Raw genomic sequence first — 17,366 nt, forward strand, 5'->3', positions numbered from 1 at the left:
TGCACGAACACTCCCTCCACTTTAGTCTTGGCTTGTAGCCTTTTCAAACTAAAGAACTTACCATCAATACAGTAAGTTGACCTTGATGCCATGTTCATCCTCCTTGAAAGCATTTGACAGCATGATTGAAAACATCATGCTAAAAAGCATGGGGGCAAGCAGACAGCCCTATTTCAATCCACTGATGACTGGAAGGCATGAGAGCATTGTCCACTACCCAGAACCCAGGCAAACATGCCATCATGAAATTGACAAATATATATATGTGTACAAATATATATATGTGCACACACACTATGTGTTAAGATATATGCATATATAATGTTATTAATATTATTAAGATATATATGCATATATATGTTATATAAGTATATACATATAAAATCTAAGAATACAATATTACACATCAAAATTTTTCACCTTCTTGTTCACTGGAGAAAAATATAACAAATTCACAAACTACCTTTTTTTTAGTCTTAGAGTGATTAAATACAATGTATTCCTGAGAGCATCTTATAAAATTCAAAATAGAGCAGTATTAGACTACAACATTCAAAACTGATTTTCATATCAAACAAAATAAACCTGTCTAAAATAAACCTTTACTCTCATTTTTTAAAGTAGCCAATACAAAATGCAAAATTTTCTTAAATTATACACATCTTTCAAATATAAGTAAAAAAAAAATTTCTAGGGTTATTCTTGAACATATAAAACATATCCTCATCAGAATAAGCTCAAGAAAATTTTGACAGCAAGAGCAAAACAAAAATATAACAGGGAAGATATTCTAGCTCAGGGGTCTCACATATATAGATTCACTGACTTATTAGTGTCCTATGGCTTTTGCAGAATTTATATCCAGCCTTGCTCAAATTTGAGAAAGATAAATTATGTGGTATAGCAGAAAGGACAATGGAAGCCAAATCTTGACTCTACCACTCAGTATTTTTACCTTATACAAGCCTAATTCCTTATAAATAAAAAAGAAGATAATACCTATTTTCTTCCTAGCTCACAGGATTATCATGGGCAAAGTACTTTGTAAATCTTAAAATGTTGTATAAATGTAAGCAACTGTTATCATAGCCAGTGATTATAATCATTCCTGCTTATCATATGCCCACTGAAGAAACTTCACTTAATATAGCCAACGTATCAAAGGGCGTATTTTCATCAAAGATCCAGTCACAAGTACCTGCTTAAGAAGTGACCTGGTAATCAACAGTCACTGAATAAACTTAAAGAAGTTCATAGTAGCTATAAAAATCAGTCCTTAATCAGTATCTAACTGAGGCTAATATTTTATATTTCAAATATGGGCCCAGAAATAGAGTTTTTGTTTGACATACAAGGACCAACTAAATTAGGTTCAAAGAGGAGCATGGCCACTTTGGGTACAGAGATGATTTTATTTTTTGGCTCAAGGAATTCATGAAAATTACTTAAGCATAAAGTTGGCAGAGGAAACACAAATGGAAACCACAGTTCCTTGAATTAAGCTTTGCTATGATAAAGTGCTAGGAAAAGATCAACCAAGTAACCACTTTTTCACTGACTCAAGAGTTTGGAGATACAGTTCAAGCCTTTTATTTTACAGATGAGGGAATAGAGACCCAGATAAACCCAAGGTCCTTCAGTTTCCCAGGGAGAAATATGGGCTGAGGCTACAATACTCAAGTTCCAGCACTATGACCCTGTTCAAGCAGATCACTGAATGTTTCTGGACAAATGGCCTTTCTAATTCTATTTCTCAGAACCTAGGCTCTAGGCTGCTTTCAATGGGGGGTGGGGGTGGGGGCAGGGAATGGGGGTGTGTGTGTATGTGTGATTTCAGATTCTCATTATCTATTACATTTGGTTTGAATTTCAAAATTCTATTCTTAGATTTGATACGAATTTTGAAATTGCAACCACATGGAAAATGACAACAATTCCCTAATGACCAACATTCAAACAAAGGACTTAAAGAAAAAACAGAAATATATAGTGATAACAATTTAAGATTTATTATAAATGCAGAACTTGGCAAAGTAAACCCCCCCCAAAAAAACCAGCCTGTTTATTTTTTAATGAACTGAATTATAAAATGATCAGACTTACAGATTCAATCAGTTCTAATGTCTCTGCAAATTCTGGAATTGTCTGTAGAGATGACAACACTGCATTTGCTTCCACAGCCAGGAATTTGGTGGGTGAACTCTGCTGGGCAGAAGCGTTCTGGTTTTCATCCATACTGTAAAATTCACTAGTTTGCTCCTCAAGGCTATTTAGAGTATTAGACATACTATCATCCATGAGAAAACTACCGGACCAGCTAGAAAAACTTCCTGCCTGCTAAAAATACAGAATAAACAAATGTTATATTACCTGTGATTTTAAATGTAAATTTATCTAAATACATATGGATTTAAAGCAAAAAGTTCTTAAAATAGATTTCATGTGGGCATATCATTTGCATGAAAATATCATTAATCTCCAAAATCAACATGAAAACAATTTTAATTAACTGTATCAATTCTCTAAATATTATTTTTAATGAAATATTTTTTTCAAATTTGTAAAAATCATTCCACATTTTAAAATATGCTTTCTATTAAATATACTGTTATCAAGGTGGACCTTAATAGCATACAGAATGTAGAATTCCCTATTTTCCCCAATTACTATACAATCTAGAAAGTTACTTAGAAGGCAAAGTTGATGAAAAATAATTTTAATGGCCTGCTTTATGCTATATAAGTAGATCCACGTTTCAAAATTTTTAATGGACTTTCAATAAGATTTGCCAAAAGAAATTGCAGGACTTCAGAAAGATTCAATGATAGTTCTCTTAAACATCAAAAATGAAACTAATTCAATCACCAATTAATTTAAGAACTGTCTTAAAGCGTACTGCCTTATACGATCAATCTCATGAAGAAAGTTGCATTTCAAAGCATTTTTAATAATTTTCATCTAAAATGGTAATGAATAAGGTAGGAAAAATGTTACCAATTTTTTCACAGACATTACAAAAATATTCAAACACTCAAATGCATAGCACCTTCCTTATATACTTGTCCTTATATAAAATTTAACACAACCAAGGAGTTTCAAGGCAATCTATAACTGGCATCTGGGATAACTTCAATATTCACTTCTCTAATTTATACAGTTTCCCCTTAATACTTCCACTGGTTAAATTCTTCATAACTGCTCATTCCATGAGAAACACAGATAGCCACCATGTCTTAAGACTGCTACCAACCTAAATAGATTATGTTCTCCCAATTGTCTCTTTCTCTTTTTAACTAGCTATTTCACTTTGTAGAGATAAGATAGGTAAATAAATGCTTGGAGGGTTAAAAAACCTTTCTTAGAAACCAAACAGGTTGAATTTTTAGTAGTTGAAATTAGTGATACTAATAATATCAATAAAGGGGTTAAATAATCAGAAAAAGTAATGTAAACATAATAGAAAATAAAATTTGCTAAACACAGAAAGCAATGTATAGTTATAATCTAATTTTTTTTATTCTAAAAATGTGCAGGATAATTATGTGAAATGGCAAAGTATAGCCTAACATGTCTATTAATTCTACATGTAGCATAACAAAATTCAATTTCAATGGAATGAATTGAATTCAAGACATTTCACAACTGAATTTTTTAGCATATTTTTTGTTGTTTTATTTTAAATTTAAATACTAAAACAAATACACAATAAGAACAGAAAAAGAAACATTATAAATTTAAATATAAAATAAGAAAAAAGGATTGCCATGTGTACAGCAGAAGGCAAGAGGATTCAAAATTTATAGTATTAAATGTTCATTTCAAGAAAGCCTCAAATACTATGCATTGTGTTCAGAGCTATCCATCTTTTCTTTGCTTCCATGTAAGTTTCCTTTTGTTCTGTGCTGTGCACTTTTTACTTTGTTCTTTTTTCCCCTCTCCTCTGCCCCTCCCCCTGTCTCCCAAGAAGGCTACAATTAAGCACAGATATATTTATATATATGTGTATACACAACATACACACACACAACATAAACACAAAGACATATACATACATATATACACATACATAAATTAAGATATCTATAGTCATACTCATATACAGACCTATACATTCATATGCATCTATGCAAGACTGTACTCTACTTGTTTGTCCTTTCTCTGAGCGTGGATGACATCTTCCTTCATAAGTCCAAGTTTTTCCCTAATTTTCTGAGTCCACCAACTCATCATTTCCTGTACTACAGCAATATTCCAACCTCATACTGTCTAGTTACTTTAAATGGTCTAAAATAATATTGATTAATATGGCTAACATATAGTGTAGTTTCCCTACTCTTCTTTTGATTAAATCTATTTTAGCTTTATCTTTGTCTGAGATCATGATTACTATCCTTGCTTTTTTTCCCTAATAAATTCTTCTCCTGATCTTTACTTTACACAACTGAATTTTAATAAAAAATTACTTGAATGATAGGATGATAAGAGATAAGAATTATTCTATGAATTAATCCTATAAAGAAATATCTTTGAAGAATACAGAGTCAATCTACCCTCTTCTATGAAGTGATTTTTTTTCAAGGAAATCTCTATCCAAATGTTCTTAAACCAATTAAATAACAAGAGTGGATTTTATATATCAAGTACTAAAAAGATAAATCCTGTAATATTTTCTTGATACAAAATGGGGTTTTTTTTGTCTGTTTTTACTGACCTTGTTAAAACTACATTTTAAAGTGAAAATTATTATTAAAAATGTCAGGATCATTTGAATAAAACTAATGTCAAGTCAAATATGCAGCTTTTTTCCTCAATAAGTTAAAAATTTGTGGATGATTTAAACATAATCACATTTAAAGCTGTTTCATTCATCTACAGATGCAGCATCATGGACTGGGGAGAAAGTCCACTTTAGAGGCAGGAAGATCCAGTTCAGTCTTGCTCTGCCTCACACCAGCTGTCACCCTGGGAAGTCACTTCATCTATGAGCATTCCAGGGCAATTATCTACCACTATAATTGCAGAGAAGGCCCTGATTTGCACAAGCAGAGGGAGTGTCTTTAGTGGCCACTCCCTATACCAGTAAGATCACAGGTATGCTGCCATCTAATCCATCTATTTACCTATAACTTGCTATTTCAAATAAAGTCTCACATTCCAATCCAACAAACATTTACCATGTTTATTGCTAGGCACATATCAATAATAAAATATCATCTTTTTCTATGAAAATTTTCATTAAAAATAGAGTGTTACTGTGTATAGGAGTCCAGTTATCACCAGTTAGCTCACAATGCCATATTAATAACTGTTATTCCAACATCTACCTAATGATGTCCATAATCTTATTCCCTACAATCGCTTCTGTACTGTGCTCATTGGTTCAAAAGGGATTACTGTTAATCACAATCCCAAACCAAGAATTAAGACAACCATTTCTAAATATTTTAATGAACTCAAATTTTTTTATATTCCAAATTTATATTCTTGATGATTTTACCCATTGATTATATCAGTTTTATAATGTCTAGCTATTATTTCAACAATCCAGAGTTTGGAATTTATTAACTAACCTCTCTGCAAATATTTGGTTTCTCTCTTATTTGTACTAAATATCTATATGAAATTCGTTTTTAAAAAAGTTTTCAGAAAGCTTCAAAATATGAATGGTTTTGCACTATTAATATAATGTTACATTTTCCCAGCTGACTTCCATCTTTCAATTCAATTATATATAACATCCACTACGAGCAAGGCACCAGGGATCTGAAGCCAAAAAACAAAATGAAAAACAGGACCTGCCCTCAAGTACATTACTTGGGAGTGGCAGGGTGCAAGTGGGGTAAGAGAAAGGCAAAGGAAAAGAACTTTACAGCTCACATACAGTTAGAAATAGGAACAAAGTTATACAAAGTAACTTCAAGAAGAAGATAATGTTCTAATACAGGGGTTCTTGACCTTTTGCATGTCAAGGACTCCTACTAAGAATATCTGTTGCCTATATTCCTAACTGAAAGAAATATTAAATTTCAAATAAGCTAAAGGTTAGTGAAAATAAAGACATAATTTCTCCCCATACAAGACAGAAAAGCCAGTGCCAACACAAGCAAAATAACTGGTAACCTCCCTGCACGACCAAAAATGGTCCAGTGATACAGAAGTGACCAAAGGCAACTGAGCAGAAAGTTCCCTGGTGAAAGCCCCAGGGTGGGAACCTTACAGAAATCAATACATCATGGTACCACTTAGAGGCACCATGGGGGTACCAGAGGGCCACACCAGCCCAAGAGCACAAGGCCTCCAAGGTCAACAGCACCAGATCCTGAGTCACTTTGACGACGCAGTCACTGAACCTTAAACATCCAAGAACCTAGGAGTTTCTAATGTGAGAATAAGGAGAGCTGCCCATCCCACCCAAAGGTGAAACAAGGGACAAAACCTGGCCCCAGCACAAAACGCCCAATTCTGGAACTAAGTTTGGAGAGATGAATAAACCACAGACAACAACCAATCTCCTATTCTGAGGGTGATGAGGTGGTAAAAGGAATACATAGCATAGAAAGGAGGAAGAAAGGGGTAGAACTAGCTACTTTTCCTAACTGAGATGTGTTAGATGGATACAAACATGGAGGAAGGGGTGAGTGAAGTAAGCACCAAATGAATCTACCTCATCTGAAACAGACAAAAGAAGGTTGAATCCACATATGCATAAACAGTTTGGCACAGAAATAACATCAAACATAACAGAGAAACAAGGAAGTAACAGAAAGACTATGAGAGGGGAGAAGGGAAGGAATATTTAGAGGAAAGGAACAATTAGAAGCAAAACAATCTGAACCTATCTGAACCTGAACGGGGAAATTTAAAGGAAAAAAAGTACATTAAAATCTAAGGGGTTGCCTATCAACTGGAGAATAACAGAACAATGTAATAATATTATTATGCCAAAAGAAATGACAAGAGATTATTTCAAAGAATTGTGAATGAGAATTATGAATTATGTACATGAACTAACATGAATATGTATGAATTAATACAGAGAGTAATGAGAGGAGCTACGAAAAAAATGTATGCAAGTACAAAAACACTGTAAAGAAAAAACAACCTTTAAAGACTTAAGGACTCTGACAAAGCAATAACCAACCATGTCTCTTCAAGTCCTATGATGACACATGACATCCACCTTCTGATACAGAGGCGACACACTCAAGATGTAGAGAGATACATTCTTGTACATGGCCACTAATAAGAATTTGTTTTCCTTTACTATTCTTATCTGTGACAAGGGTGTGGGGTTTTTTTTTTCTCTCAGGACAGTTTTGAATGCTAACTTGTAGAATTTATTGCCTACTTTTAAAAACTAGCAAGCAGTATCAAATAGAGATTCACTGCTTCACATTCAATTCTTTTTTAGGGTCTACTGTATATCAAAATGCTTTTAGGGGGAAGGTAGCATCTAATATTTATTTTAATTAATTGATAGCAATGGGCAAAAAAAAATAAAAGAAAAAAGAGGAAACTAGAAGCAAAGATACCAATTAGGAGACAAACAAAATAGTCTAGGTCACTTAGTCAACAAGCATTTATTAAGGCACTTGCTATGTGTCTGTTATTATCTTAAGTAATGAAAATACAAAAAAGGAAAAACAAATTCAGTCCTGAAAGCAGTTCACATTCTAATGGGGGGAACATGAAAAATACCGAATATGTATAAAACAGATAGAAGGTAATTTCAGAGGAAAAAGTACATGCAGCTGAGGGGACCCAAAGAAGCCTCCTCAGAAGTGGGGATCTCAATTGAGTCCCAAAGGAAGCCAGGGAAGCCTAGAAGCAGCAAGCAAGGCCAACGGCCCAGGTCAGAGCTTTGGCGTGAACTCACGGTCAAGTGTGACTGGGATGAAGAACTAGAAAAGGAGACCATGGAGAAGTCAAAAAGATAGGAGAACAGCGTCACTGAACCCAAAAATCACACACTGCCCAGAAGAAGATTATCAAGTGTCCGATGCTGTAGATATAAAAAGTATGTGGACTGAGAAAAGTCCATTAGACTTAGCAATTTGTCTTCACAAGCTAACTTTACAAAGAGCAGATGCAGTTGAATGATGAAATGGAAAGCCAGATTAAAAAGAATTTAGAAAAAACTAAGAGGAAAGGTAGTAGAAGCACTGATTATAGATAGTTTTCTCAGGAAGTTTACCCACAATAGGGGGAAAAAAAACAAAGAATGATGATATCTATTCAGGATGGTAGGACCAAGTAAGGGTTTTTTTTTAAATGAGAAAGAGATGGATATATTTGTAAGTGGCAGGGAAGGAGCCAGTAGATGGGGTAAAGTGAACATAAGAAAAAAGTGTGAATGATAGTGGGAGCAGATGGTAGGCAATGGGATCAAGGGTATATGTAGAAGAGTTGGTTTTGGCAAAGAGAAGAGCCCCTTCTTCATGTTAGATGAGGTATAAGAGGAGAGAATGTGAGATGACATCTGAGGAATAAGGAGGGAGAAACTGGACGAAATCTTTCCTCACCCCCCAATACGGGGCTAGAGGTAGGGAGGCGGACCTCAAGGTTCCATCTCTTCTTTTAAACACTCTCTATGAACCTTCATCAAATCTCACAAGTTTAACTATTATCTCTAAGAACTCATAGATTTATATATTTACCTTCAATCTCCTCCTTGAGCTACAGTCCCACACCACCGTCTGTCTCAAATTAAACATATTCAAAAGTAAACACATCCAAAACAGAACTCATCATCTTTCCCCTAAGACCTTCCGCTCTTTCAAACTTCCACCATGACTTAGATTCTCAATCTCAACTTCATTTTGGATTCCTCATTCTACCTCACCCCACATATCCAACCAGCTGGCCAACCTTGCAATTTCTGCCTCTACAACATCACTCACAGCAAAACACCTCCTCTCTACTTGCACAATCACCTTAGTTCAAAAGCCCTCATCGCCTCTTACCTAGATTACTATAAAAGCTCTCTATTTATTTACCCTACTTCAGGTTTTCCATCAATCCATTCAATCCTACAAATGCTGCCAAAGAGATTTTCATTGAGTGTAGATCTGACCATGCCATACACTGCTAAACCAAGTCCAACTCTATTAGCTCTACAATGAAATATAAACTCTTCTGTTTAACTTCTAAAACTTTTCATAACCTGGTCCCAACAGACATTACTTTCCTCCATTTTCACACTCTGCAATCCAGACAAATCAGCATGCCCTATGTTCCTCACTTGAGATCTTCCAGTTCTTGCCTTTCTGTAGTGGTAATGGCTGTCCTCCTTTTCTTAAGAGGTCCTCCCTCTTCAGCTCTGCCTCAGCCTCCATTTCTTTCTTTAAGGCACAACTCAAGCACCACTTTTTTTCCTAGTTGGGCAAATAACTTGGCCTTGTTTGCCTCAGTTTCCTCATCTGGAAAATGAGCCAGAGAAGGAAATGGCAAACCACTTTCCCAAGAAAACCCCAAACAGGATCACAAAGCGTTGGACATGACTGAAAATGACTGAATGAAGCACCACTTTCAACAAGAAGCTTTTCCTGATACACCCCCATGGCTAGTGACTTCCTTCCCAAATCCCATGCTTAATTAGAATTTCTTTTGTTTTTATTCATTTTACAATTATTGTGTACATATTAATATGTGTACTTTTCTTCCCCATTAGAATGTAAGTTTCTTGTGAGGGACAATTTCATTCTTTGTACCCTCAGTACAAGGCATAGTAGGGTAGCTAGGTGGTTCAGTGGATAGAGCACCAGTGCAGGAGTCAGGAGGACCTGAGTTCAAACCTCATCTCAGACACTTGACACTCACTAGCTGTGTGACCTTGGGCAAATCACTTAACCCCAATTGCCTCATCCTGGGTCATCTCCAGTCATCCTGATAAATATCTGGTCACTGGATTCAGATGGCTCTGGAGGAGAAGCAAGGCTGGTGACCTGCACAGCCCTCCCTCACTCTAAACAAAGTCAAGTGCAAGTCATGTCATCATTTCTCTGGTGGCATGGTCTTCTTTGGGCAATGAAGGATGAACACACACACACATAAGGCACGGTATCTATCACAAAGTAGGTGCTAAGTGAATGCTTGTTTATTGTTGTAGAAGGTGGGGACAAGCAACCTGATATGAGAGATACTGTGGAAAAAGAATTGACAAGACTAGGTTGAGGGAGAGAGAAGAGTCAAGGGTGAGTCCAAAATTTTGAACCTGAGAGATTGGAAAGATGATCATATTATCAACAGAAAAAGCAATAAAAGCACACTTAAACTAAAAAATATTCTTACAAAACGCATAATAGCACAAAGAGATTACACACTTAATATTTACTACACCAACCTTCTTGAAACCATAGAATGTTGAGAAATATGTTTAAGTAGGTCCATATCATAGGTCATATATCTTGAGTTGGGATTGTTAGAAATCACCTAATCCAAACCCACCATTTCCCAAATGAAGAACTGAGGCCCAAAAGGTTAGGTAACTCAACCAAGGTTATACCATCTGAAGTGGGTTTGGAACTCAGGTCCACTGACTGCAGAGCCAGTGCTCTTTCTACAGCATAGCGCACCGCTGCCTTGAAAACAAAGCAATTGTCTCAAATGTTGAGAATTTAAGGAGTTATTAATCTATATTAAAATATGAATACAAATTGACTGTCACATTTTACAGTTTCTGACTCATTACCATTAGGGAACATAAGAAATACACTAAAAAATAAAGGCTAAAGAAGGAAAAGAAACCATTTCTAACCCACATAAGCTTACTCCTTACCGATGAAACTCGCTTTCTTCTGACTTCATTTTCCGCTGACATAAGAAGCAATTCAAGTTCCTTTATTTTCTTTTCCTTATCAGGATCATCATCAACAAATGGCTGCTGAAATGAGTATTTAACAAAGGCAAAAGAAGAAAAGATAGGCAAAATAGAAACAGCTACAGTTACACAAATGCATGTTCCAGATCTGATTGTCTTCAGGGAAGGTTAGAAAGCCAGTTTAACTAAGTAGACCTAATTGTTCTAGGTTCTTTCTAACCTATAATAGAATGCTAGTCAACATTTTCAGATTACACATTAAGGACAAGGTAAATGTTAAATCAGCGAACCAATGCTGCCAAGATGAACTAATTACATTAACTTTTAATAAGCTTTAAAGTCATATGTTACTACTAAGAGAGTATGTGTCACATTAAGGAGACACATAATATTATAGAGGATAGTGTGCTGATCAGAGTCAGGACAACCTGGATTCAATTCCTCCTGTGACATATGGTGGCAGTGTAACCCTGGCAAGTCACTTAATTTATCAGTTCCTCAGGAAACTCTCTAAAACTATTAATTTCAAAGCAAGTACCAATCTGTATGGGTATAGCACATTTCCTTACTGGGAGTTCCCTATATCACAGGTTTGGTAAAAAAAAAAAAATAAACATACTAATTCTTAGCAAAAATATTTTTTATAATTCAATCACAAGTTTAAGAAAAAGCTTGCAAAAAACTTATTTAGTATGTCAAATATTACACTAAAACTTTTTTATTTTTATTTAGCAAATGATACTTTCAAAAACACTTTCACACTCCTTCCTCTGACCAGCCCTCAAGCTACATAGGGATAGTATACTACGTTGGTTGTATACATGAGGAAATGAGTTCTATCAGACTTGTAAAGTACAGTATGCCCTTTCTTTATAAATAAAAAACTACCTGAATAAATGCTGAAGAAGTCTGAACATGTTCTACACAGTTGCCTTCTGGTGACACATACTGATAGCCTGGGATCTAAAAATAATCACATTAAATTTCTTAATACATTATAAACATGTATTTTAACATAAAAATAAACAAGCATTATTATTGTAAAATGTCAGGATTAAAGGTAGGAAAAAGATCTCAAAGTTTCTAACCAGTTATTTCCTATGTATTAACCATGTCTTTACAATTCAACAATATAGAACATTTTGCTAAATTAATTTACCAAATGAATCAATGGAAGTGAAAAATAAAATGTAAGTTAGTTCCATTTGGGGGTCTAAAAGATGCAATTTTAACTTGGGATCTTAAATTTCATGACTTTTGAAAAATGCTTGTCCTTAAATTAGAACATTTGGCAGAAAAGACTTGAAAACTCTCCCAGATCTAATGGACAGATCTAAGGGTCAGTCTAACCCAAACCCACAAATTTCACTCTTACACAAATTCATGTTATCCCTCTGCCAGAAATTTTGAAATGTCCCCATTTTGGGGAGGTGGATATCCCACTATAACCTAGCACTCCAAAAAGTAATAGGGTTGAACGTGCTCATGTTACTTAGAAGATCTAAGGCTCAAAAGATGAGAATAGTAAGCAAGGCTTCACCCCATTCCATTCCCAACAAAGATGAAAATAAAGACTTTTTTAAAAATTTAAAAAGGAATGTTTGTCTGAATGCCTGAAGGAAACCAACAGAAATACAGTTACTATAGACACTCTGACAACACACTAAATGAGACCTCTTCTACTTCCCCTATAGCTTCTTTAATCATTGTGGAGATACTGGAGAATCTAGCTTACAAAAGAAAAGAAAAAAGATATAGGGATTTTTTTTTTTAGTTGCCTTATCTAGCTCCCATAGGAATTTAAATATGAATTCCTCCTTACTTTTCTCTGATGGCTAACCCAAATGACAATTTGTTATATTACTCCATATGAAGTTTCAAATGCCCCTATTTTTCAAATGGCTGCTAAAAAAAAATTAAAATCCACAAACTCCTGTCCCCAAATTATTGTTTTAAGAATTATCTGTCTTTTTTCTTAAATTCAACTAATTTCTCTAAGAGTTTAGCACAGTGCCTGGCATATACAAAGGAAGTGCTTAATAAATACTTTATTACTTAATAAATGCTTATCATTTTAATCGAGGAATGAGATATATCAGCTTAAATTAAGGGATAGGACATTAGTTTAAATCTAGTTGAGGGATATGATATGTCAATTTAAATCTAACAGGGATTTTATCAATTTATACTGATAAAAGAGGACTTGAATAGAAAATGAATTCAAATATCTATGAAGTATCTATGAGCAAAGTACTATACATAAAATATAAGTAGGTAGCATTAAATGTCTGAACTACTAATAAATTAATACTTATGTACTTTATTACTTCAAAATATCTGTGAATTCATCAGTATAGATATCACCTCCACTGGCTTAGATTGCAACTTCTTTATACCTTCAGAATAGTTTTTATAAGTTGCTCCAGTAGTACTAGCCTAGGCTAGATCACCTAATGGATAACTGGTTGACAGCAGGACCTTCCTACACTTAGATAAGTTAGGGCATATATGAAGGACATCAATGAAACTTCAAGCCTTTCCAACCTGGTAGTACCTGAGTTTTTGCTCAACTGGCTTAGGTCCAGGAACCCAGGGTTACTTCCATACTATTTTAAGTAGGATTTCAACAGAGATTTATTTTTACTTTTATAAACTATTTTCATAACTATATCTTTATAAACTAAAATATTCTTCCCCCCAACTTCTCTTTCATAAATTATGGCTAAAAACTTTATTTCTACTTAAAGGAATAAAAATACAAATCTGACAAAATACAATAACTCAAACTACCTCTGATATTTTAATTTTTCAGAAAGTGACATTCCAGTTCTAGACTTCATCTATTTTATGTCATATGGATTAACAGATAGCAAGGAAAGATTATATACTGAAAAAATTACATTCTAAAACTAGATGATCTAATTCACACTTCCCCTCTTTTCAGATGCAGAAACTGAAGCATAAAGATTTATTTACCAAATGCTCTACAGCTAATTAGTGACAAAGTACTCTACTGTGTAGTAGAATATTATTGCAGTTATGGTTTAAGAGGTTTAAGGAACTTTTCCCCCAATTTCTCTCTCTCTCTCTCTCTCTCTCTCTCTCTGTATATATATATATACATATAAACCAGTTTGAAAAAAAAAAACTGGCTAATTCAGTCAAACAACCAGTTATGTGGCAGGGAAACAGGATTTAGTTTAGTCCAGAAATCAGTTGCTGACTAATTTGAATTGACTGGCATTTTCAACTTTTGCCAGACCATGGTATTAGTAAAACCTGATAAAGGTAAGCTGAGATACAGCAGGACTAAATACAAATACAATATATGAAGATTAGAAGTAAAATTGCTTACACATTCACCCACCAAATACAGACCAAATGAATTACAATAGTAGAATATGTATATGCCAAATTCTTTAACCAGATAAAATCAAAACTCTAATGGGGCAAACTGAATGTAATCTCTGTCCATGAGAAAAACATACTACAAATAAAAATATCCACTAATATGTAGCTAAGGTTATCACCTGTAGTAGTTTCCTCTTTTATAACTTTCTTAATTTTTCCCCTAGTTTGGAAATTTAAATATCTATTTTCTTTTTGCCACTATTAAATAATATTGGACTTGCAATATTGGCCACTAATATTAAGAAAACAAACGTTTTACTACACAGCAACTAAAGCATTTAAAAAATAAAGATATTAAAAATATGTGCCTGAACAGGTATGTAAAACTGATTCTGGGTTTGCAAATGGTCCATAGTCGCACAAGGTTTGTGTTGAAGTTTTGATGAAGCAGATCGTTCTGATTTGATTCCATCTTGTAAGTAGCCTTCCTGTTCCACTTTTCTTCGCATAGTAGAATTCCAATGATTTTTAATAGAATTATCAGTCCTAAGAAGTGATAGTGCACAGTTAAAAATAGAAAAAAATACGAATGGAATAGAATCAAGAATTTTTAAACTTTAGAAATTATAAAAATTACTCACAAACTTAACTTTTTACAATTGTTGAAATTAAATGTTTTATTAAAAAGGTAAAACCAGAACTCTAGAGGAAAATACATATTTCAAGTTCAAGATTATGCTAACAAGGGAGCAGCGAGGTGACCACAGTGATTAGAGCACCGGCCCTGGAATCAGGAAGACCTGAGTTCAAATCTTGCCTCAGACATTTATTAGCTGCGTGATTCTGGGCAAGTTATTTAAACTCGAATGCCTCAAAAAAAAAAAGATTATGCTAACAAGTTAAAAGCACACAAAAACAGTACAGTGAAGAAAAAACTATCACTGTAATAAGTAATTATCTAGAAATAAAAATTAGGAAGAGAATTCTGCATCACTTATTTAAAAGCGAATTATAAAACTAAAATATGCTACACAAACAAGAGGTAAATTTATGTGGTTAAAATAAAAACATGCATATTAATATCTGCAATATTTTCAGCAATATTTTGCCAATTACAAACATCTGAGATATATCATTGCTTGTTGCTGAAAGCAAAATAATAATTATTATTGTAGCTAACATTTGTATACGGCTTACTACGTGCCAGGAACTGTGCTTTTAAGCACTTTACAATTATTATTATTTCATTAGATCCTCAGAACAACCCTAGGAGGTAGGTGCTATTATTATCCACATTATACAGAGAAGGAATCTAAGGCAAACAGAGATTAAGGGACATGCCCAGGGTCCCACAGCTGTGCTGTATCTGAGACTAAATTTGAACTCAGGTCCTCCTAATTCCAGGTTCGACACTCTTACTCACTGCCCTGATGATGAGAGCACCTTCATCTAAAAGAAATGAAGCCCTCTAAAAACTTTAAATTATCTATGATCTCACAAAACAGTGAAAATAGTAGTGAGAAGAACATGTGCCTACAAAAAAAAAAACAAAAAACCTTAGTTCAGCTGAACCAGATTAAGTGGAGAACATTGCTAAGGAAACTAGAAGGAAAGAAACACAAACTAGAACAGATATGCATTTTCAAAAGCATTTATTCTCATCAACAATATAGAAAATATCAAAGTTAGACTCTCTAAGGATTTTCAAAAATCTCTATATTTGACTGTATTATGTAAAGTGATAATGTCACTTATGAGGATAAAGTCATGAAGGGACTCTGATAAGGCTGGGAGTCCACAAAGAAAAAAAGCCATGCTGTATGCAAACAATTTTTTAAAGTACTTAAGGATAATTTCCAAGATACTTCAACAAAATAAAATCAAGTCAAGTTTTATAAAGGGAATACATATGTACGTATCAGAGGTGTTTGCCCTAGTCATAAGTAATGTTATACATAAGGTAATAATATCGTGAGTTTCTCCAAATTCCCTGATTCCTTAATGAGATAATACAAATTGCATCAAATTCTGAAATACTATAAAACATCCTTATGGAATATATTATAACACAAAATACACTGACATTGGTCTAATCACCAATTCTGGAAAAAAACAAAATGGATGAAAAAACACATACTGTTCAGAAAATGATAGGTAGCTGGGATGCCAGCCAATCAAATTAGTCCTTCAGAGACATTTTGGACATATTATGGATGGACAATAAGATGGATGATAAAATCAAGCTGGAAGAGGAAATGAAGGTAAACTGCATTTGGCAAACTGTGTTGCTTTCACTGATCTCAAACTGCAAAAATCCATCTAGTTCTTTAATACAAATATTTTTCCAGGAATGTTACACAGCTACAAATCCTAGAACACCACAACCTCATAAGAATTTAAGTAATTCAAAGGAAAATAGACAAATGAAGAGTAGGTATAAACTAGCATGTTATCAAAAGCATTTTGTATGCAAAAAATGGGTTACAGAATATTGCTGAAGTTAAAAATGACCAGAAAATGATATGAGATAGTCAAGCAATGAGATTTAGAGACAACAGATGGATAGGTCAGCTGGGTCTTTGGGAGCCTCAAGACACAAAAAAGAATGATAAGAAGGTGCCCAATATGCAGAGCAAGACATTTTTGGAGGATTCATAAGTAAAGAAAGACAAGAATTACACAGGAAAAGAAGGAGGGGAGAAGCAGTAAACTACACCATGGTGAAGTAGCTACATTGATACCTTGAACAATCTGTGATTTTTAATTTAAAGCTTTCTTTGCCACAAGAATTTTTCAGGTTTTGAACTAAAAGTTTTACTACTACTTTTGTTGTATTATACTGGAGGGAAACTGGAAGGTTACATTTTTCTATCTCCCTACTATTCAAGAGGAATTATTTATTGGAGGAAAACAAAATGGTAGAAAATACAAAAGATTAGATCTTTACGGTAGAAAACACAAAAGATTAGATCTTTACAACTACTATCCCAATTTTTAAAAATAAACTTAAGTTAGACATAGGAAGATTACAAATGTCAAAAAATGATAAAACAAATATTAATTTTTTCATCTGATGAGAAAGATATGATATATCATAGATCAATTTACAAGCAACTAACAAGTATTTATTAAGCACCAACTACAATCTGTGCCAGGTGCTGGGGATACAATTAGAAACAATTTTTACTTTCAATGA

The 17,366-nt window shown here is 34.0% G+C and overlaps 1 protein-coding gene across 6 annotated transcripts in view; it reads right to left on the reverse strand.

The window, feature by feature from the left end:
* MYBL1 (MYB proto-oncogene like 1) overlaps positions 1–17,366 on the reverse strand; it is a 57,954-nt gene that overhangs the window by 15,370 nt on the left and 25,218 nt on the right. For 2 of the 6 annotated variants that reach the window (XM_072604731.1, XM_072604728.1), the window contains exons 6-9: positions 14,539–14,716; positions 11,708–11,782; positions 10,778–10,882; positions 2,104–2,334 (exon numbers count right to left, since the gene is read on the reverse strand). In XM_072604731.1, coding sequence (XP_072460832.1) covers positions 2,104–2,334; positions 10,778–10,882; positions 11,708–11,782; positions 14,539–14,716 — 589 coding nt within the window. Of the gene's footprint in view, positions 1–2,103; positions 2,338–10,777; positions 10,883–11,707; positions 11,783–14,538; positions 14,717–17,366 lie in introns of all 6 variants that reach the window. The other 4 variants (XM_072604730.1, XM_072604726.1, XM_072604729.1 and 1 more) reach the window with 3 other exon arrangements.

The sequence above is a fragment of the Notamacropus eugenii genome, chromosome 4 (genome assembly GCF_028372415.1).
Source record: "Notamacropus eugenii isolate mMacEug1 chromosome 4, mMacEug1.pri_v2, whole genome shotgun sequence".
NCBI lineage: Eukaryota > Metazoa > Chordata > Mammalia > Diprotodontia > Macropodidae > Notamacropus > Notamacropus eugenii.